Here is a 22,574-nt window from a genome sequence, read left to right as displayed (position 1 = left end):
GAGCTTGTTGGGGAAAGTCCTGGAAGTGATTTGTGGTTCAGATCTATCAGCAGTTGAGTTAGCTGAACCTTCACTGCTGGGCTGTGTGCGTGCTCTTTGCAGAGAAAGACTCCACACCCGCATCAGACCATGTCTGTTTGCCTCAGACCACTGGCTTTGACTCCAAGTTCCAATTAATTTATTAACTAATTAATGATAAAATAAACACTTAGAAAACCCTTCCCCCCAAACTAGAACATTACTGGCGATCACATGCGCTCTACTTCTCTTATCCGTCTGCCTGCCCACTGGAGGTAATGACCTGGTCTTTTTTCGTTTTTTAAAATATTTATTATTTATTTGGCTGCTCTGGGTCTTAGTTGCGGCAGGTGGGCTCCTTAGTTGTAGCTCACGGGCTCCTTAGTTGCGGCATGCCAATTTTTAGCTGCAGCATGTACGTGGGATCTGGTTCCCTGACCAGGGATTGAACCCGGGCCCCCTGCATTGGGAGTGCAGAGTCGTAACCACTGCGCCTCCAGGGAAGTCCTTGGCCTGGTCTTTTTGATCTTCGTTATCCATTTAAAAATCTTTGTCACACATGCACGTTGATGCCTAAACAGCATAATGTCTCATTTTCCTTGAGTTTGAATCTACGAAAAGAAATACTAGATATTATCTTCTAAGAATTGCCTTTTGACTCAACATTGTGTTTCTAAGATTCACCCTACTGTGACATGTTCACTCAGGTGCAACTGAGGAATATTATTTTATTGTGTAAATTTATTACAGCTCATGTACCCACTCTCCTGACATTTGGGTCGAGTGCTTGGATTGTTTCCATGTTTTTGCTGCACAAACAGCGCTGCTGTGAACATTCTTGTTTATGTCTCCAGGGACACATGTAAGAATTTCTCTTTTTAATTAGTAGGTTGAAGTTAAGTGAATGTTTTAACTTTACAAGATGATGCCAGGTTGTTTTCCCAAGCGGCTGTGCCATTTTACACCCTCCCCTGGTAGTATATAAAAGACCCTATTTATCTACATCCCCTCCAACACTTGGTTCCATCAGAATTCTTAACTGTTGCCAATTGAATAGCGTAAAATGGTCTCTCATTGTGGTCAAGGTTTGCGCTTCCCTGACAACTAGTGACCACTTCCTTTTTATAAAAACTAAAATTCTGGAACGTCTACATTTTATTCCAGTCCGGCTTGGATTCACCCGTGCAGGGCAGGTCTGCTCACACTCCTTTGCACACTTTTCCCCACATGCTTCTCCCTCAAACCCCTGGGCTTGTTTGCATAACACCTGCCCTGCCTCAAGGTGCCCCTTACCCTTTCCTCTTTTTTTTTTTTTTTTGCGGTATGCGGGCCTCTCACCGCTGTGGCCTCTCCCGTTGCGGAGCACAGGCTCCGGACGCGCAGGCTCAGCGGCCACGGCTCATGGGCCCAGCCGCTCCGGGCATGTGGGATCTTCCCGGACCGGGGCACGAACCCGCGTCCCCTGCATCGGCAGGCGGACTCTCAACCACTGCGCCACCAGGAAAGCCCCCATTCCTCTTTAATAAACTCAGATCAAGACTCACTTTTCCCACGAACCCTGCCCTCGTGAACATCAGTGAACTTAGGTTACTTCATTAAACCACTGAGTCCTGACGGGCCTCTGAGCCACTGGCTAGAGTACAGACGGGGGCAAGTTATTTAGCTACATATGTTAAGAGCCTTAAACTTCGTACACTATGACCTTGTAATTATATTTTTAAGAATATCTCCTAGGGCTTCCCTGGTGGCGCAGCAGTTAAGAATCCACCTGCCAATGCAGGGGACACGGGTTCGAGCCCTGGTCCGGGAAGATCCCACATGCAGAGCAACTAAGGCCGTGCGCCACAACTACTGAGCCTGCTTTCTAGATCCCTTGAGCCACAACTACCGAACCCGTATGCCACAACTACTGAAGCCCACGCGCCTAGAGCCCGTGCTCCATAGCAAGAGAAGCCACCACAATGAGTAGCCCTTGCACCGCAACGAAGAGTAGCCCAAGAGTAGCCCCCGCTCACCGCAGCTAGAGAAAGCCCACGCTCAGCAGCAAAGACCCAATGCAGCCAAAAATAAAAATAAATAAATTTATAAAAAAAGAATATCTCTTAGATATTTAAAGATTTTTTTTGAAGTGGACCATTTTTTTTTTTTTTTTTTGCAGTATGCGGGCCTCTCACTGTTGTGGCCTCTCCCGTTGCGGAGCACAGGCTCCGGACGCGCAGGCCTAGCGGCCATGGCTCACGGGCTTAGTTGCTCCGCGGCATGTGGGATCTTCCCGGACCAGGGCACGAACCCGTGTCTCCTGCATCGGCAGGCGGATTCTCAACCACTGCGCCACCAGGGAAGCCCTGAAGTGGACCATTTTTAAAGTCCTTATTGAATTAGTTGCAATATTGCTTCTGTTTTATGTTTTGGTTTTCTGGCTGTGAGGCATGTGGCATCTTAGCTCCCTGACCAGGGATCGAACCCGCACCCCCTGCATTGGAAGGCAAAGTCCTAACCACTGGACTGCCAGGGAGGCCCCTCTCCTAGACATTGATTTAGCATCTGGTTGTATCTGAGGGCCACAGATTTATTTGCACCGGGACAGAGGAGCGATTGAGGAAACAGCATGGGTTGTGCCCAAGCCTAGACCTGGAGGCAGGCCTGAGCCCTGGGGAGAGATGGCTTCCTGCAAAGCTGAAGAACTTGGTGAAACGAAAAGGCACGAGGCAGTGGGAGGACTGGGCTTGTATCCCACTTCCACGTGAAGGCCCTGTTTGTAGATACGAGGGAACCTTTGTGCCTGGATTGCTGTGTCGGGCAGTGCCCTGCAGACGCTGGTGGGCAGGCACTCCAGGGCAGATAGGGACAGGCTGTGGTGGTTGTGACCTCGCTCCAAAACACAAGAGACTCCTCCTGAGATTCCCACACACCTGGGGAGAATTTACAGGTGGCTGAAGCCTGTGTTGCCAGGAAGACGTGGGTTCTGGTTAACACGACCCGGTTTGCAGCTTTTACAGCTTTTTTTTACAGTTTTGTTGTGTCCATGACCTTTGGTTTGCCTGAGGAAAAATCACATAGGTAGAAAAGGGTCTTATACCTAAAAATGTTCACTGCAGTTTTTTTTTATAACTGCAAAAAATTGAAAACAGCCAGAATATTCTGCAATGTTTTGTTGCTATATCAGGCATCACTGTGAAATGGTTGGAAATATACTGCTTTTTCCATTTCACATTATAACAAGAATATTTGATGACAGGCCTCTCTCAATTTCTTGTGCCCATGCAAGGGAAAAAAGGAGAAAGCCCAGGGCAGAAAAGAATGTGTCGGAAAGTTTATATATGTGAATATATACGTATGGGCGTGGCGTTTGGGTTCCCAAGGACGTTTGCCAGCCAGTCCTGGCTGAGTCTCAGCATTTCTTGGTGGAGCCCGTTGAGAAGAAGTCTCTATACCCCGTGTGTGTGTGTGTGTGTGTGTGTGTGTGTGTGTGTGTGTATGTGTGTGTGTGTGTGTGTGTGTGTGTGTGTGTATGTGTGTGTGTGTGTGTTGTCTGAAAAAGCTCAATAGACTCAAGGCCCTGTGTTTGTGTGTGTGTGTGTGTGTGTGTGTGTGTGTGTGTGTGTGTGTGTGTGTGTGTTGTCTGAGAAAGCTCAATAGACTCAAGGCCCTGCCATTGATTTGCCCTCCTTTGATGCTGGAGTCCCAGCTGAGCTGTGCGTGGGGAAGGTTTGCTGGGGAGCACTCTGGAAATGACACCCAGGGGGTGAACATAGCAGGGTGGGCAAACGGAGGCCTTGAACTCCCCAAATTTGCGGCAGGGCCTCAGCCAGTGCTAAGGGGAGCTCGGGGGCTGGGGGACCCTTCAGGCAGGTGGTGAGGCCCTTAGGCCCCCTCATCGTCCAGACTCTGGATAGGGACCGGGCCAGCTTTCTTCACTGGGGTGAATTCTGGAGGGGGCCTCGGCTGGGGGCCGTCGACCACCAACACCCGGCAGCCTGGGCAAGGGCTCCTGCCCCGACGGAGTGTGAGGGGGCAGCACCTTCCGCTGCAGGCAGACATAGCTGTTCCCCACCCCAGTTACTCGACCGGCCCTGTGTACAACACGCGTGGGCGTTCACAGCCGCCCCTGCCGCGGGAGCCAGGACAGGCTTCCTTGGGGCCAGCGTGTGGACGGCAGGGAGAGGGCTTTGAGCGGCCTTCGGGCAGTGGAGGGCCTGGGCGTGAGGAGAAGGGAGACCCAGGTGTCTGGTCTGGACCCTTTGGTGCGTGTCGAGCCATTTGCTGGAACAGAGGGCCCAGGGCAGGGGCTGGGGCCGTGGGTCCCAATGAGGACACGGTGGGAATGAGGGACCAAGGGGACGGAGTCTCGCCCAGTTGTTGTTTCTCGCCCTAGAGCTTTGCGGGCCAGTCTCCCCCCCTGCCGCCAAAACTGGCTCTTGGGGGTCAGAACGGATCACATGCATGTGCTTCCTCTTCTCTCATCCTTTCCTCTGCGGTGTGTTTTCACAGAGGTCCCGCCAGGGCCGGCTCATGAGAGCCCTTCCTGGAAGTGAGGTCGTGCCGTCCTGAAGACGCCCTGTGGCCGCCGTCTGGGATCTCGGAGTGACCGCCGATGGGTATGGTTCCGGGTCCCCAGGCCGGTCTCGGCTGTCTCAGCGTTTCTAAGCAGAGCCCATTAGGAGAAGGACGGGAGCAGCAAACGGGAAGAGGCACAGGAAGCCCCGAGCCCGGGCCGCCAGTGGGCCGAGAAGCCCAGTCTTCTCTCTGTCGCCTGCGCAGAAGTGCTTTGCTCGTCCGCTGGGCCGTAGAGCTTTGTGGTTGACGGTTGCTGCTCTCTGTGCCTCCACTTCTGCACCTGTGAAATGGGGACGATGACGCTCCTGAGCCCATAGCATTGTTGGGAAGAATAACGAGGTTGTTGTGGAAGCTGCTTGAATCCTGTGCTTGACATGGCGTGGCCCCCAGCCTTCCCCCGGTGCTAGTGTGTCTGGTGACAAGATGCTTCTGCTGATTGGGTTCCCGCTGACCACGGAGTCTTCCGTTCTTACTGCCCCAGCTCGCACGCCAGAGCCCTTCCCCGGGAGCTCTGAGATTAGCGGACTCCCTCCCTCTTAAATTACGCACCTTGTGGGGTCTGTGGAGCCCAAGGTTGGGTGGGAGGGGGGAGGTTGGTTGCTAGTGGGTCAGAGAAATACTACCTTTTGGTTTTCTCACATCCTCATAAGTTCCTTGTGGCTTCCAGCCTCTCAAGGTGAGTTTGGATGAGGTGGATCTCCCCCAGAACTTTCTTCTGATTCTCTCCCACCACCTGGTAGGGCCTGGGCAGGGGCCTTACCCCCAGGGCCCAGAGTAGATTGCCTGGGAGGTGACTGTTGCCCCTGAGCCCGTAGATGCCCGCTGTGAGCCAGCTCTGTAGGGGCAGCTTGGGTGGGCAGGGCCCCTAGTTCTCCCCGATGGGCTGTCCGTAAGGTTTCTCTTCCTTTGCTCTTACTGTTGCTTGGGTTACACGTTTGACAACGAGTGATATACCTCCTTGTGGCCTCTCTTTTCCTAACAGACTGTTAAAACTCCTGCTACTATTTCACTTTACAGAGGCTCGTGTTTCTCTCTCCTTTCCAGTTTGTTTCCAAGCTACTTAGTGAATTCTTTGTGCCTCTGGGAGCACCTTACAGAATTTCATGTCCTCAGGAGGGTCTAGAAGAATGTTTGGTGTTCGTTGAATTCTGTGGCAGGGCTTTCCCTCGGCATCTTCCCTCTCTGCCCCCCCTAGGCCCGGTCGGTTTACACAACATCGGACAGACCTGCTGCCTTAACTCCCTGATCCAGCTGTTCGTTATGAACATGAAATTCACCAGGATATTGAAGAGGTAAGGCAATTGTTCACGCAGATAAATGTGTGTATTTTATGTTTTCAAGCATTCAGTTATTCACAGTGGTTTGGACTTTTAGAAGTCTACTTCCAAAAGCTAACAGAGAAAAGACCTTGCTCTACACAATCTTTGCACAATACCATAATCATCTAAGATGATTTCTAAAAAATGGAAATGCTGATCCCACCCCCAGATACTTGGTTTCACTTGGGGCCTCGGTGGGTGTCTAGGGTGGGGCCCAAGCATTCATACTTCTCAAAAGATTCCCCAGGTGATTCTAAAGTGTAGCCAGATTGGCAGCCACTGATTTGGTTAAAAGGAAGTGGGTGGGGACCCTGCCAGTGTCAAATCAACGGGCAGGTGGTCTATTGATTTTTCTCAAAGGAAACACATCCACACTCACACAGTATACACACCGTGAGAACCCTTCTTTCTTTCTTTTTTTTTAATGATTTAAAAATTATTTTATTTTTATTTATTTTTGGCTGCGCTGGGTCTTTGTTGCTGCACGCGGGCTTCTCATTGTGGTGGCTTCTCTTGTTGCAGAGCACGGGCTGTAGGCGCACGGGCTTCAGTAGTTGTGGTGCGCGGGCTTCAGTAGTTGTGGTTTGCGGGCTTCAGAGCGCAGGCTCAGTAGTTGTGGCGCATGGGCTTAGCTGCTCCACGGCCTGTGGGATCTTCCCGGCAGGGGCTCGAACCTGTGTCTCCGGCGTTGGCAGGCGATTCTTAACCACTGTGCCACCAGGGAAGCCCGAGAACCCTTCTCTCTTCTCAACCGGTTCTGCAGAGACATGCTGAGGCTCCTCCAGGACTGACAGGCAAATTTCCTTGGGAACCCAAGCGCCACGCCCATACATATATATTCACATACATAAACTTTATCACGCATTCTTTTCTGCCTTTTGCTTTCTCATTTTCCCCTTCCATGGGCATGGGCAGTTGAGAGATGCCAGTGATTAAACAAATCATTGGCAAGATACACTGACATTCCTTTATGTGTCCTTCCCAGGACCTAGATCATATTTGCTTTTGGCCTTTGGAGAACGTCAGGCTGGCCGCTTTGCTGTGGACACAGGACCTATTGCCCTTGCCCTTCGTTTGGGTGTGACTGCCGTGCCGGGTGGGGAGAGGGGTGAGGCCGCAGCTGTGCGGACCCCCCTCAAGAGGATTCTCCCCTGTGGCTGATGTGCTAACACAGTAGCTCTTCGACCTTGCCTGTATGTTTAAATCATCTGGGAAACTTAAAAATCTTGGTAACTGGGCCACCCCCAGAAATTCTGATGTAGTTAGTCTGCAGAGTGGCCTGGACGTGAGATTTCTGAAGGTTCTCTCCCATGTGATTCTGAGAACCGTGGGGACAGGGAGGTTCGTGGCTGTTCTCACTCGGCAGGATGACAGTGCCAAGGGGAGCGGAGGAACGGAGGAGAAGTGTCCCCTTCCAGCTGCTCCTGCTGCTGGAGAAGATGCAGGATAGCCGGGAGAAAGCAGTGCAACCCGTGGGGCTGGCCTCCTGTCTCCAGATGTACAGCATACCACGTAAGGCGGTCCTCCTGCTTGGGCTCCTGGCCTGGTGCTCTGAGAGGGAGGGGACACGGGAGGGGGCAGGAGAGGAGAGGAGAGGAGAGGAGAGGAGAGGAGAGGAGAGGAGGGGGACTGATGCTCAGTGAGTGCACAGGAAGGAAGCCCTTGTGTCGGAGGCACGTATGTGGATGCGAGATATCTGAAGGAGCCCGCATCTTCCAGGTGCACCAGTGCTGTTATTTATGCATGCATTACTTCCACACTCACTCTTTTTCTGCCTCTCGGTGGAGGAAGTAAGCCTAAGAGTCTCCTCAAAGCCGATTCAACTACAGGTAAAGGATTCTAGGGAAGCAGAATCAAGGATTCATAAGGAGAAACCATGTTCTACAAAAGGAAGCTCTGAAATAGCTTAGTTTTTTTTTAAACAGCCTTAATGAGATACACATCACATACTGTAAAATTCAATCATTTAAAAATGTACAATTCAGAGGTTTTTAGTATTTCACAGAGTTGTGCAATTATCATCACGATCTACGTTTAGCAAATTTTCATCACACCCCAAAGAAAACCGTACCCATTAGCAGTCATTCTCCTTTGTTTTCTTCTAGGTTTTATACTTTTAGCTCTTACATTGGATCCCTGTTTCACTTAGAGCTAAGTTTTGTGAATGGTGTGAGATAGGAGTCTAACTTCGTTCTCTTGCATGTGGGCATCCAATTGTTCCAGCACCATTTGTTGAAAATACTACTCTTTTCCCACTGAATTGATTCAGTCTCTCTTTCCTTGTTACAATGAGCATCCTTTCATTTCAGCTTGACGAACTCCTCCCAGCCGTCCTTGTAAGGTAGAGCTAGTGGTGATGAGCTCTCGGTGTTTCTTTGTCTGGGAAAGCCCTCGTCTCTCCCTCGTTTCTGAAGGACAGTGCTGCTGGGTACAGTTTTCTTTATCAGCAGCTTTCATCACTTTGAATATATCATCCCACTTTCCCATGGTCTGTAAGGTCTGTGCTGAGAAATGTGCTGATAGTCTTATGGGGGTTCCCTCGTAGGTGATAAACTTCCTGTCTCTTGCTTTTAAGATCTCTCTTTGTCTTTGATTTTTGACAATATTTTTGACAGTATTATGATGTGTCTTGGAGAACATCTGTTCAAAGGGAATATGTTTGGGGACCAGTGAGCTTCATGAATTTCAATGTCTAAATCTCTCCCCAGATTTGGGAAGTCCCAGCCACTATTTCTTTAGATGAGTTTTCGGCCCCCTTTCCCCCCTCTCTTCTCCTGGGACTCCATTAAAGTGTAGGTTGTTTCTCTTAATGGAGTCCCATAGACTTTCTTCAATCCTTCTCAGTCTTTTTGCTCCTTTGACTGGACAGTTTCAAATGACCTGCCTTCTAGTTCACTGATTCCTTCTGCTTGGTCCAGTCTGCTTTTGAAGCTCTCTGTTGAATTCTTCAGTTCAGTATTCTTTAGCTCCAAAATCGCCCTTTGGTTCTTTTTTATGTTTTCTCTCTCTTTGTTGAACTTCTGTTTTTCTTGTATTGTTTTCCTGATTTATTTAAATTGTTAATCTGTGTTCTCTGGTAGCTCTCCGAGCATCTTTAGAACAGTTATTTGGAATTATTTTTCAGACAATTTGGTATCTCCATTTCTTTGGTTTCAGTTACTGGAAGTTTACTGTTTTCTTTTGGTGGTATCATGTTTCCCTGATTGTCCATGATCCCTGTAGGGACTTTGCTAAGAAGGACCTTCACCTGCAGCTGGGGTGTGCTGTGATCCAGGTGTAGTGGTGTGAGGCTTGTGGTGGCTCTGGGTCTGGGTGGGTGTGATATCTCATTGGCTCAGGCTGCTGGGGTCCACGACCTCGATAACTGTGCCATCCTTGGAGAGAGCTGCAGGGGGTCTGAAGTAGCTGCAAGGGCTGTGAGGTAGTATTTCATTGTAGTTTTGATTTGTATTTCCCTAATGATTAGTGATGCTGGGCATCTTTTCATGTGCTTACTGTCATTTGTATGTCTTCTTTGGAAAAATATCTATTCCAGTTCTTTGCCCTTTTTTGAATTGGGTTATTTTTGTTGTTGAGTTTAAAAGTTCTATATATTCTGGATGTTAATCCCTTATCAGATATATGCTTTGCAAATATATTCTCATTCTGTGGTGTGCCTTTTTACTCTGGGGATACTGTCTTTTGATGCGTACATTTAAAAAATTTTCATGAAGTTGAAGTTTTCTATGTTTTCTTTTGTTACCTGTGCCTTTGGTGTCACATCCAAGAAGTCATTGCCAAATCCAAGGTCATGTGCTTTTGTCCTATGTGTTCTTTTAAGCATTTTATTGTTTAGGGTCTTACATTTAGGTCCTTGATCTGTTTAGAATTAATTTTTGTATATGCAGTTAGAAGCGTTCAACTTCATTTCTTTGCATGTGGATATCCAGTTTCCCCAGCATCATTTGTTGAAGAGACTATCCTTCCCCGACTGTATACTCTTGGCTCCCTTGTCAAAAATTATTGGACCATACATGTGAGGATTCATTTCTGGACTCTTTATTCTATTGCATCAATCTGTCTGTCTGTCCTTATACCAGTGCCACACTGTTTTGGTTATGGTAGCTGTGTAGTACGTTTTGAAATGAGGAAGCGTGAGTCCTCTGGTTTGTCATTCTTTTCCAGAATTGTTTTGGCACTTTGGGGTCCCTTGAGATTCTATATGAATTTTAGGATGAGTTTTTCTATTTCAGCAAATATCTTATTGGGATTTTGTTAGGGATTGCATTGAATATGTAGATTGCTTTGGGTAGTATTGACCTTTAAATAATATTAAATATTCTAGTCCATGTACATGGAATGTGTTTCCATTTATTTATGTCTTCTTTAATTTCTTTCAGCAGTGTTTTGTAGTTTTCATAATACAAGTCTCTTACCAATTTGGTTAAGTTAATTCCTAAGTATTTTATTGTTTTTGAAGCTATTATAGATGGATTTGTTTGTGTTATTTCATTTTCAAATGGTTTTTTGTTCGTGTATGTATAGAAATAAAATTGACTTTTGTGTGTTGACTTTGTATCATATTTTTAATTTCATTTATTAGATCTAAAAGCTTTGTTTCGTGGAGTCTTTTAACGTATGATATCATCTGCAAACAGCGGTAATTTTACTTCTTTTGGATGCATTTTATTTCTTTTCTTATCTAATTGCTCTGCCTAGAACTTCCAGTACTGTGTTGAATAGAAGTGGTGAAAGCAGGCATCCTGCTTTTACAGAGACCCACACTCCACTGTCCCAGTTGTATGTCACCTTTTTTTAGCTTTCCATAGCAGATTGTACACCTGGGGAATTTTTCTCATTCTTCTTCTTCTTTTTTTTAAAAAATAAATTTATTTATTAATTTTTTGGGGGGCTGAGTTGGGTCTTCGTTCCTGTGTGCGGGCTTTCTGTAGTTGGGGCGAGCGGGGGCTACTCTTCCTTGCGGTGCGTGGGCCTCTCATTGTGGTGGCTTCTCTTGTTGTGGAGCACGGGCTCTAGGCATGCGGGCTTCAGTGGTTGTGGCACGTAGGCTCAGTAGTTGTGACGCACGGGTTTAGTTGCTCTGCGGCATGTAGGATCTTCCCGGACCGGGGCTCGAACCCGTGTTCCCTGCATTGGCAGGCGGATTCTTAACCACTGCGCCACCAGGGAAGGTCCTCTAATTCTTCTTTGAATTGTGAGTACATGGATACTTGCCTCCCACTAGACTATAGGTTTCTTGGGGACAGGAACTTTCTCTGGCCTGTGCAATGCCTCGCACGTAGCAGGTGTGAAGGAAGTTGGGGGTTGGGCAAGCATCCCTGTATTTCTTAGATGAATCGGGACTCCTGGTTCTGGGATGGTCGGGTGGAGCAAGGTGGCTCTATGTGGCAAGCTGACTTCACTCCCTTTATGTCCTGTGTGGCGAGCAGCCTTCTGAAAATAATTCCCTGGAGACTGCATCAGTGCAGCCTGCTACCAGCCTGCTCGTCTGCGGTTTGGGATTATTAGCTTGGAATGCGGATTAATTAACCATTCAACTAATATGTAATGTTCACCTATTATGTGCCAGTTACTGAGCTGGTAAGGGAGTTAGACTGACAGAGTATTTGCCTCCGTGGAGCTGACAGTTAAGAGGAGAGACACAGGCCAAAACAAAATACAACCCTCAAACGTTAAGTACAGATCGTGATAAGTGTCACGAAGGAAATGGTGTTGAGATAGCACATATGAATGCTGAATACCTTTTCTTGCAACGTCTTTGCGACTCGGGAACGTGGATTCGTTCAGCCCTGTGCACTGCTTGTAGGCTGATGTTCACGTGCGTAGGATTCATGGCTTATTCCCGCTTCCTCTCCGCCGGCACCGTCTAACACTGAGAAGGTTATTTCCCTTCTTGTTCTCCTGGACACCTTTGGGGGAGACCTGGGTCAGGTATTAGTGTTGGGAAACTGCTCAATTTTTAGGGGAGTGAATAAAGAAAATACGGCGAGGCACAGAGAAGTCAGTGATCACAGGAGTCCAGTTGAAGGCCTGGCAGGGACACAGGAGAGAATTCACCGCTGACTATTGGTTTTGTGTAGCTGGGTTCCCCAGAGAAGGCCAGCAGGGATGGGTGGCAACTCAGAGGACAGAAGCCTTGTGTGATGCGGTGGGGCCGGACTTTGAGTTTTAAAAGGAGTTCTCAAAATCAATACCAAGCTTATCTTTCATTTTTATGACCGAACATCCTGTGGAAACTTAGCCCGAAAGCAGGGAAAGACAACGCGATGAGAGTTCGCATGCGTCTAGGTAGCTGGGGCAGGAGGGCATGACAGGTGTCCCTGGGTCCTCACCCTGGGCGTTGCTTTTCTCTTTGGCCAGTGTTTGTCCAGCACGATGCTGCCCAGCTCTACCTCACAGTCTGGAACCTGATTAAAGACCAAATCACAGATGTGGACTTGGTAAGTCCTAGAGCGAGAGGGCTCAGAAGGTGAGGATGCTGTCTGTGTGACGTGTAGAGAGGATTGAAAGGGGAAATGCGTGTAAAATGCATTTTACATAGTGCAGGTGCTGTGATTTCTCTGCGCCTTTGAGAGCGAGCGGAGGGCGGCTGCCCTTCTGGAGCCGCGTGCGGTGGCTCCGGCGCTGGAGCTTGGCCGGACCTGCTCACCCGCGGCTTTCTCTGCACTTTCGTCCTCCTCCCCCGCCCTTTTGCAGGTAGCGAGGCTGCAGGACCTCTATGCCATCCGCGTGAGGGAGTCCCTCGTTTGCCTTGGATGCACCGTGGAGAGTGACAGAAGCAGCAGCATGCTGACCCTCCCCGTCTCTCTTTTCGACCTGGATTCAAAGCCCCTGAGGACACTGGTGAGGGGTCCTTGGGGAGTTTGCTGTTCCCGCACAGCCCGGCGCTGCTGGCGCCCCCTTGCTTCTTTGATCCACCCTTGGCTTTTAAAAAATCATTTCCGCTTCCTTTGCACGACTCTGGCCAAGTTCTCCTTTCATTTGCGGGGGAAGAAACGTTTCTCCTCCTACGGCCCTCTATCCTCACTGCTTCCTCCCAAACGGAGGTCTTTCCTGAGACCCTGGCACATGTACCACGCTGGGCTGGATGTTAGGGGACCTGGGGCACACCAGGAGAGGAGCTGAAGCTCACGGGCAGGGTGTACCCAGGAGGAAATAACCCTGCCTTCCCCTTGCTCCTCTGGGACAGGAGGACGCCCTCCACTGTTTCTTCCAGCCCAGGGAGGTGTCCAGCGCGGACAGGTGCTTCTGTTGGAACTGTGAGAAGAAGACCTGCTGGAAGCAGGTAGTTGCTCCCAAACCGCATGCTTCTGGCCCGTCTGGGGTTCCCCTTGGGGGCCTCCCGCCGAGGGAGGGAGTCCCTTCAGGCCGGGGATCCTGGGGCTTGTGACCTCCAGGGCTGTGGATACGCTCCTTAGACCCCATCACTGAGACGGACGGACGGGGGAAGGCGCAAGGGCGGGGGCTCTTCTCCCCTCGGGGCCAGACGCCCCTGGGAGGGGAGCAGACCCCGTGGTTCCCCGGGGTTCCTGGGTGGAGCCCTGCACGTCTTGAGCCTTCTGTGGGAGGCCCAGCAGATCCAGCAGGCGGGGCCCTTACCGTGTGATTCCACTCCGCTCCCTTCCTTTTTGGAAGAAGAACATACCGTCGGCCCTGGTGTCTCCCGGAATCGACCTGTTTCAAGTGTCTGGCACTCGCCTCCACGGTGGCTTTGCTTTTTCCAGGCCTTTACGCTGACCCACCTGCCCCAGACGTTGACCATCCACCTCCTGCGTTTCTCCAGCAAGAACCTGCGGACAGAAAAAGTCTGCCACTCACTGTGTTTCCCCCAGAACTTGGATCTAAATAAGCTCCTTGAGGTGGAGGGAGAGCCCTGCGCCGCCGAGGAGCAGGTGAGGGCCCCCCGCGTCCCCTCCCCCCCACGTAAGACACCCGGTGCTTCGTTTGTCTTCCCTCCCCTGAGCTGTGCGGCATCAGGGTGACCAGAGATGCATCCTGAGCACCTCTCTCTCCTCCGGTGGCCGAGCTCGGGACAAGAGGGAGGGACGCTCCCCAGCGGCTTGGTGTGATTCGTAGAAGCATTTCACACACTCGAGAAACACGTGTTTTTCAAAAAAGGCGTCTGATGGTGGGACCCCGAGCCTCTCGAATGACAGCGATGGGCTCTCAGCCTCACGTCGCCACCGACGTTTGCTGTTGGCGGTTGCATTGCTTTTGAGATCCAAAGACTTTATTTCTGATGAGCGGACTTGTACCCATCTACCTCACAGCAATGAGGGAAGGGGAACCCGTGAGTCAGAACCTTCCTTGTAAATAGGACGTGCGGTGCTTACATAGCCGCGGGTGACCACGGCGCCCTGGGTTCTAAATAGAGCCCCCGCCTAACGTTCTACTTCAGGCAGCTTATGCTTTTACCTTGGGGATAATAAGGAAGCAGCCAGCACGTTGGGCCAAATTGATTCAATTGATTAGCTCAATTGTCTTGAGCTAATCAATTGTTGGGAAACGCTGAGAAAAAAGTGACATAAATGTCTTTTCTCCGTAGGTTTAAAATGCTACATTTATTCCCATACATATGCGAATCCATTTTTGGACTTTCTGTTTTGTTCCACTGGGCTGTTTACTATCCATGCTCTAGAACCATGGTTTTTTTTTTTTAAAAATTGAGGCCTGACAGTGTGTTATAGTGGCTCTTTCCCTGTTCAGGGCAGGTACATTTCATAGGATTCTCAATTTCTTTCCTTCTAGTTTCCTTATTTCCACTTGCACAGCCTACCTAATGAAATATATCTTAAAAATTTTTTCCTCTTGAAAAGACTTGTGAGGAATTATATAACGAATCTCCACATCCACCAACGGCTTAAACAGTTACCAAACTCATGGCCAGTCTTGCTTTACCTACACCCCATCCTCTTCTTTCTCCAAACCTCTACTGGATGATTTTCCAAATCCCAGACACCATATGTGTCATTTGTAAGCATTTCATTATGTCTCTCTAAAGAATAAGCAGTCTTTTTTCTAAACATGACCAATTCCATCTTATGATTCTTTAATATCCTCTAACAGCTGGTAAATATTTGGATTTCCCTAACTGTCCTGTAAGTTGTTTGCTTTGTTTGAATCTAGAGCCAAATAAAGTCTATACTTGTATTTGCTTACCTTTGTTTCCTCCCTCCCTCCCCCTTGCCTTTCTTTCTTCTTTAGGTTAAGTTTCCTTGATGTTTCCCCTCCTTTCCTTTTCCTTGAAATTTATTTGGTTGAAGGTTTTTTTTAAATGTATATCCAGAATTGGCTGGCGGGTCTTATTTGACATATTCCTCTAGCCCTGGTATTTCTTGTGAACTGACAGACCCAGAGATCGCCCCGCACTTTTTGCACAGTAAAGGAAACCATAAACAAGACAAAAAGACAACCCTCAGAATGGGAGAAAATATTTGCAAATGAAGCAACTGACAAAGGATTAATCTCTAAAATATACAAGCAGCTCATGCAGCTCAATATCAAAAAAACAACCCAATCCAAATATGGGCAGAAGACCTAAATAGACATTTCTCCAAAGAAGATATACAGATTGCCAACAAACACATGAAAGGATGCTCAACATCACTCATCATTAGAGAAATGCAAATCCAAACCACAAAGAGGTGTCACCTCACACAGTCAGAATGGCCATCATCAAAAAACCTACAAACAACAATTGCTGGAGAGCATGTGGAGAAAAGGGAACCCTCTTGCACTGCTGCTGGGAATGTAAATTGATACGGCCACTATGGAGAACAGGATGGAGGTTCCTTAAAAAGCTAAAAATAGAACTACCATATGACCCAGCAATCCCACTACTGGGCATATACCCTGAGAAAACCATCATTCAAAAAGAGTCATGTACCACAATGTTCATTGCAGCACTATTTACAATAGCCAGGACATGGAAGCAAGCTAACTGTCCATCGACAGATGAATGGATAAAGAAGATGTGGCACATATATACAATGGAATACGACTCAGCCATAAAAATAAATGAAATTGAGTTATTGGTAGTGAGGTGGATGGACCTAGAGTCTTGTCATACAGAGTGAAGTAAGTCAGAAAGAGAAAAACAAATACCGTATGCTAACACATATGTATGGAATCTAAAAAAAAAAAAAGGTTCTGAAGAACCTAGGGGCAGGACAGGAATAAAAAGGCAGACGTAGAGAATGGACTTGAGGACATGGGGAGGGGGAAGGGTGAGCTAGGATGAAGTGAGAGAGTGGCATGGACATATCACACTACCAAATGTAAAATAGCTAGTGGGAAGCAGCCGCATAGCACAGGGAGATCAGCTCGGTGCTCTGTGACCACCTAGAGGGGTGGGATAGGGAGGGTGGGAGGGAGACGCAAGAGGGAGGGGATATGGGGACATATGTATACGTACAGCTGATTCACTTTGTTACAAAGCAGAAACTAAACACACCATTGTGAAGCAGTTATACTCCGATAAAGCTGTAAAAAAAAAAAAAATCCAGTGCAACATCGGCATGTGAGAACAGAGAATGATTGTAGCCCTCCCTTTTGGGGGACTAAGCTTCGTTTGTCCTACCCTCATCCCGTCCCCTTCACGATCCTGTTTCGAAGTCTCAGGTTAGGGATGTTATTTGACTGTGTTGAGAAAACAAGTAGTTTTCCCAACTTGTGGAGATCTTGCTCACCATCAGCGAAAAATCTCTCTCTTGCCACTGTCCTCTTTTCACAGAGAATATTCTCTCTTGTCTTGACTTGCAAAGATACTGCCCAACCTCGTGAATACTTTTTGCTCTTTCCCTTACTTGATCTTTTTGTGATATTCTGTTATTGATGCTATTCTCCTTCAAAATCTGCGTACTCTAGGCCTCTCTCCTGGCGTTTCTTTCTCCATTGCTGGATCCATTCCTGCCCATTTTAACTGGTATTTAGTTTTAATTACATTCCTTTTTCTTCCCATGTTTTGAATGTCATCTCATTAATTCTCATGGTTTCAATCACCTCAAACTGAAAACTTCCAATCCATGTCTCCTGCTCAGGCCTCACTCTCGACCTCCAAACAGTGAGTCCACCTCCTACTCAGTGTTGTCACACGGTCCCCAAATGCGCTGTCTTTGTCCCCAAACACCTCTGTTCCATGTGTGACCTTATAGCAGCAGCATCTTCCTAATTTCCAAGCCGAAAATCTGGGGTTCATCCTCGTGGTGCCCCCTACTTGCTCCCCCCCCCACCATATCTGTCAGTTGCAAAGGACCTTATCATCTTTCCTTGACTTTGCACAAATCTGTCCCCTTGTCTCTCCGTTTGCCCTCACTTCCTCAGGATAGGGGTCGAGAGCTCGGGCTTCGAAGCCAGGCAGGCCTAGGTTGAAGCCCCCCCTCTTCTCTTTATCAGCTCTGGCGCTTGCGTAAATCTCTCTGCTCCCTGAGCTCAGATTCCCCGTCTGCAGGGTAGGATCTATGCTGGCACCCGGTTTACAGGTTTGCGGTGGATGGAAAATGTAACAATGCATGCGAAGACTTAGCCAGGTGCTGGCACTCAGCTAGTAATGGCCGTGTTAATAATGCTGCTTATCATCTAGTGGCGGCTCCCAGTAGTAATGGCTGGGCCCTCACCACTTCTTCCTCATGCCGTTGTGGTTCCCTAGCTCGTCTCGTTGCCTCTGCCTCACTTGAACTCTCAGTCCGTTTTTCGCACCCCATTAGTTCAGTGTTTCTCAAACACAAACCCGATGATGTTGCTCCCCTGCGTAAAGCCTTCCGACGGCTCCCACCGCTCGGGATCAAGTTCTGATTCCTGACTTGGCCTTTGTGGACGTTAATCCCATGGCTCCCAGCACCCCCAGCTGCGTTTCTGGGTGCACCGTTCCGTTCCCACCGGGCCTCCGTAGTTCCTGGGCCAGACCCCGTCACGCGTGTGCCATCGTGACCCTTCAGGATCAGGTCAAGCACGTCTTCTCTGGGAGCTTTCCTCAGCTGGTCATTCCTTCTCCTTTTTGGGGTAAAAAGTGGTTCTTCCCAAATTTATCTCCAAATGCATCTGGTATAAAACATGGCATTACAGCTCTGGCATAATTAGCTGTGAGTCTTGTGGTCAAAGACGGTTTTCTAGTGCCCTGGAAGCACCAGTGCCTGGCAGAGAAAGGCACCGGGTAAGCAAAGGCACGATGAGATAGTTTCCTCCTTCTAGACGAGAGTCAGAAGAGGAGCGATGATGGGGGTCTCTTTGTCCTTGTGTCTGTCCTTCAGCACGGGGGACAGTATGAACTCTTCGCTGTGATTGCCCACGTGGGGAAGGCTGACTTCGGTCACTACTGTGCTTATGTCCGGAGTTCGGTGAATGGAAAATGGTTCTGCTTCAATGACTCCAATGTTTGCTGGGTGAGAAACATCCTCCAGAATTGCCTCTTGCCCTGGATTCTCCATCTCTAATAAGTTCTGAGCCCCGGGACTAGATGGGCCCTCAAGGCCCAGACACGCTGTGGTCCTGTTCTCGGTGTGGGGGGCCTTTCGTGGGGTTGGAGCCCTTTTCTGCATGGAGTCCCTGTCTGGTTTACAGCGCCCTGCGACTCCACTTAGCTCAGTGTCTAGGATTTTGGGATTCTAGGCTCAGTGCCCTGTAGCCTCGTGCTCTGGGGGAAGCTTACTGAAAGCAAGAAGAGTCACAAAGAGTTAGAAAATCTTGGCTCGGCAACACCAAGTTTAAACAGAGGGACAGCGTACTAAAGAGACTCCATACACATGGCACCTGTCGCTAGGTGATCCAGGTCATGGGCGTCACGGGGGTGGATTTGTCTGGGTGAGTGATGGAGGGCCGCTTCAACTTGTCTGTCTGTGTGCTTCCAGGTGTCCTGGGAAGACGTCCAGTGTACCTATGGAGATCACAGCTACCGCTGGTGAGAGAAGCACTGGGGTGGTGGGGTCCCAACGAGCTCACACACCCTGAGCAGCATAGGGTGCTAGCTGCTCTACAAAACGCTCACGGGCTCAGCTGCCACTTGCCTTTGGATGGCCCCCTGGTGAATGCTGGTCAGCCTCATCTTTCCGTACCAGCCACCACACTGCTCTTAATGCAGTGTAGACTCCAACAGTACTGAAGTATAAGTGGCTCCCGAGTATCACGCTGTCCGTGGCTTTGCGCAGGCTGGTCCCGGCCTGTGCTGCCTTTTCCTAATTTGTCACTGCGGCAAACCCCTTCTCATGCTTCGGAATGTCTTCTCGTGCCCGCCTGCTCTGTAAAGCCTTCCCAGCAGCATCCAGGCAGGTCTGTAGGAGCTTCTCAGATGCTTTCCCTGCATTTGGAGCTCACCTCCCTTAACAGCAAGGACCCCCCTGCTCTGTAATTGTTTGCCTACATAACATTCTTTCACATTAACCGTGAATTCTTTGGAGGCAAGGATCACTCTTTTCCTCCTTTGTCTGGTACAGTGGCTTGCATGTAGTAAGTAACAATAACTAAATTGTTAAAAATCAATAACTACAGAGGGGAAGCTGGAGAGAAAAAAGCTGGGTGAAGGTAAAGCAGAGACTTTGTAAGTTTTTCCTGCTAAGCTTCCGGCTTAGAGGTGACATGGTACATGAAGCGTGATGTGCGAGATGACCCCAGCTGCACACGTAGGCCTTCACTTGGAAACTAATGAATTAGGTGAAATTCGTGCTTGAAATCCTCCCCGCCTCCACCTTGTACCTTTCGTCTTCTCTTCCTTCTAAGCGTCTCCCTTAGATGCCCACTCTTTGTCACCTTTTGGCTGTCAGTGATCCCCCATTATTATTATTATTATTATTATTATTTTAAATATTTATTTATTTATTTGGCTGCATGGGGTCTTAGTTGTGGCACGAGGGGTTTTCATTGCAGTGCACGGGCTTCTTTCTAGTTGCGGCGTGCAGGCTCCAGAGCTCGCGGGCTCAGCTGTTGCCGTGCGCAGGCTTAGTTGCCCTGCGGCATGCGGGATCTTAGTTACCTGACCGGGAATCGAACCCATGTCACCTGCATTGGAAAGCGGATTCTTTTTTAAAAAAAAATTAATTACTTTTATTTTTGGCTGCGTTGGATCTTCCGTGCTGCCCATGGGCTTTCTCTAGTTGTGGCGAGCAGGGGCTACTCTTCGTTGCGGTGTGTGGACTTCTCATAGTGGTGACCTCTCTTGTTTCGGAGCACAGGCTCTAGGCGTGCAGGCTTCAGTAGTTGTGGCTATCAGGCTCAGTAGTTGTGGCGCGCGGGCTCCAGAGCACAGGCTCAGTAGTTGTGGTGCGCGGGCTTAGTTGCCCCGCGGCACGTGGGATCTTCCCGGACCAGGGCTCGAACCCGTGTCCCCTGCACTGGCAGGCGGATTCTTAACCACTGTGTGGAAGGTGGATTCTTAACTACTGGACCACCAGGGAGGTCCCAATAACCCATTATTTAGATCAGGTTTTGGCAGACTTTCTCTGTAAGAGGCCAGAGTGAATGTTTCAGCCTCTGGGACTCACAGTCTCTGTCTCAACTTCTCAACTCTGCCTCTGCAGCACAAAAGCAGCCACAGATGATATGTGGGTGAATAAGCGTGGCTTTGTTCCAGTTATGTTTATTTGCAAAAACAGGGTTGGATTTGGCTCACAGGCTCATAGTTTGTCAACCCCTGATTGAGACGTTAACTAGCAGTTTAATAGTAATTCTTTTCCCAGGTCACCAGTTTTGTCCCCTCTGAGGTGATGGAGATGAAGACCTGATCCAATAACCTGGAAAGTTTTCTGACGGGTGTCCTATCGTGAATTAATAATGTATTAATTAACTATGAACGTTTCATTTCTGTGACGCTGTTGCAATTGTTTTCTTCCTAGGCGGGAAACTGCATATCTTCTGGTTTACATGAAGATTGAGTCCTAATGGATGTACCCTAAACCTTCAGAGACCCACAGAGTATCATTTTCCTTTTCTGTTCCTGGATCTGCAGACTCTTTTAAGATATTCTGCAGTGAGGAGAGGCACCGTTTTGAAATTGTTTAATTAAACTTTATAATCAGTGGTGATTATCAAAATATTTAACAGTGACACTGTGCAGGTTTGGATCAGTCAGAGTTGGTACTTCCACCAGTGGACCCTGGCCCCGTGGCTGCAGCAGGTCTGGAGTACTCCTGCTGTACAAGGTGGTGGTCCTTTAGCTGGGAGATTGCGGAGTCCAGGGGCTCCCAGGGGAGTAGAGACCAGGCCAGCACTGGTAGCAGGGGGCAGTCAGGTGGCAAGGGGCAGTGGTAGGGAACTATTTCCATATTTTACAACTAAGGTTACTGTACTGGTTGGTATCGGCTGTATATCATTTCTATTTATAATTTAAAAAATTTTAGAGCCTGTATCAATTACATAAAACTCAAGTGCTTTGTAATTGTTATTTATTTGGCAAATATGTATTGATCACCTATTCTCCATGAGATGGTGCGCCAGACACAATGATGAATAAAGTTCTTTCTCTCAAAAGGAGTTTTTAGTTTAATGGGGGGTTATACTAAGGGTTAATGCTACAGGAATTCAAAGGAAATTGAAGTTGCTCCTGTTTTGGGGCCGTGGGAGAAGCCTGGAGGCTGAAAGGGCTCAGAGTGAGGACAGTCAGTTTGCGGAGAAGCAAACCCAGTGGCATGCTTGAGAGGGCAAGGGTCAAGGTCCACAGATCATCCACACGCCTGGATGGAAGGGAAGTGGGGCTCAGAATGTAGAAGGTCTTTTTTTTTTTTTTAAATTTTTTTATTTAATTTTCTTTTTTTTAACATCTTTATTTGAGTGTAACTGTTTTACAATAGTGTGTTAGTTTCTCCTTTACAACAAAGTGAATCAGTTATACATATACATATGTTCCCATAACTCTTCCCTCTTGTAAAAGGTCTTGATCTAGGCTCAGAAGTTTGGGTTTAATTTAATAAATTAATTTAATAAGTCATGAGGAATTTTTTTTTTTTTTGAAAGGGTTCAGAAAGGAAAGGAACGGTTAGCAGTGTTTTCGTGAAATGGATTTGCCGGGGTTGGCAACGTGGATTAGAGGCAGGATGGCAGAGCGGGTGGAAGGGCGTTCCCAGCCTCTGGAGCCACGTTAGAGGAAGAACCCGGACGGTGAGGGGGTCCCGGAAGACCCCGTACCAACCTGGGAGGTGAGGATGTGGACACCCCCGTCTTACAGGTGAAGCGACTGAGTCCTTCGCATGTTGAACGACTTGCTCCAGGTTTCATACTTGGTAAGTGGCAGGAGCCGAAACTTCCAAAGTGAAATGTGGGTGGTTTATTATTTTATTTTTATTGGCAAAAAATTAGCCATGCAAGAGTAAATTCTCACTGTAAAATATATTGATAGGACCTCTTCCTTAGACGTAAACATTGTTAAACAGGTGTGTATTCGTTTCCCAGCACTGCCGTAACAAATTATCACAAAGTGCTTGGCTAAAAACAAGAGAAATTGTATTTTCTCAGAGTCTGGAGGCCAGAAGTCTGAACTCGAGGTGCCACAGGGCTGGTTCCTTCTGGAGGCTGTGAAGGAGTGTCTGGCTGGCCTCTTTCCTGGCGGCTGGTGGTACGGCCCTGCCTGTCATTTCTTGCATGTCGCTGGGTCACTCTGGTCTCTACCTCCGTCTTCCCGTGGCCGTCTTCCCTGTGTGTTTTAGCGTAAGGACACCAGCCACAACTTAGGGCCCATCCTAATCCGGCGTGACCTCA

The 22,574-nt window shown here is 48.4% G+C and overlaps 1 protein-coding gene across 11 annotated transcripts in view; it reads left to right on the top strand.

Annotated features, from left to right (window-relative positions):
- Positions 1 to 21,805, top strand: part of USP18 (ubiquitin specific peptidase 18) — a 29,381-nt gene extending 7,576 nt beyond the window's left edge. For 2 of the 11 annotated variants that reach the window (XM_067008346.1, XM_067008348.1), the window contains 11 exons: positions 4,510 to 4,616; positions 5,771 to 5,867; positions 6,559 to 6,688; positions 7,261 to 7,406; positions 12,255 to 12,334; positions 12,591 to 12,737; positions 13,084 to 13,179; positions 13,619 to 13,786; positions 18,143 to 18,274; positions 18,740 to 18,789; positions 20,717 to 21,347. In XM_067008346.1, coding sequence (XP_066864447.1) covers positions 7,262 to 7,406; positions 12,255 to 12,334; positions 12,591 to 12,737; positions 13,084 to 13,179; positions 13,619 to 13,786; positions 18,143 to 18,274; positions 18,740 to 18,789; positions 20,717 to 20,762 — 864 coding nt within the window. In that variant the 5' untranslated portion in view covers positions 4,510 to 4,616; positions 5,771 to 5,867; positions 6,559 to 6,688; position 7,261 and the 3' untranslated portion in view covers positions 20,763 to 21,347. Of the gene's footprint in view, positions 1 to 4,509; positions 5,252 to 5,619; positions 5,868 to 6,558; positions 6,689 to 6,879; positions 7,407 to 12,254; positions 12,335 to 12,590; positions 12,738 to 13,083; positions 13,180 to 13,618; positions 13,787 to 18,142; positions 18,275 to 18,739; positions 18,790 to 20,716 lie in introns of all 11 variants that reach the window. The other 9 variants (XM_067008349.1, XM_067008347.1, XM_067008351.1 and 6 more) reach the window with 7 other exon arrangements.
- The last annotated feature ends 769 nt before the right edge of the window (positions 21,806 to 22,574 follow it).

The sequence above is a fragment of the Kogia breviceps genome, chromosome 12 (genome assembly GCF_026419965.1).
Source record: "Kogia breviceps isolate mKogBre1 chromosome 12, mKogBre1 haplotype 1, whole genome shotgun sequence".
NCBI lineage: Eukaryota > Metazoa > Chordata > Mammalia > Artiodactyla > Physeteridae > Kogia > Kogia breviceps.
This window is presented reverse-complemented; position numbering and strand designations above follow the sequence as displayed.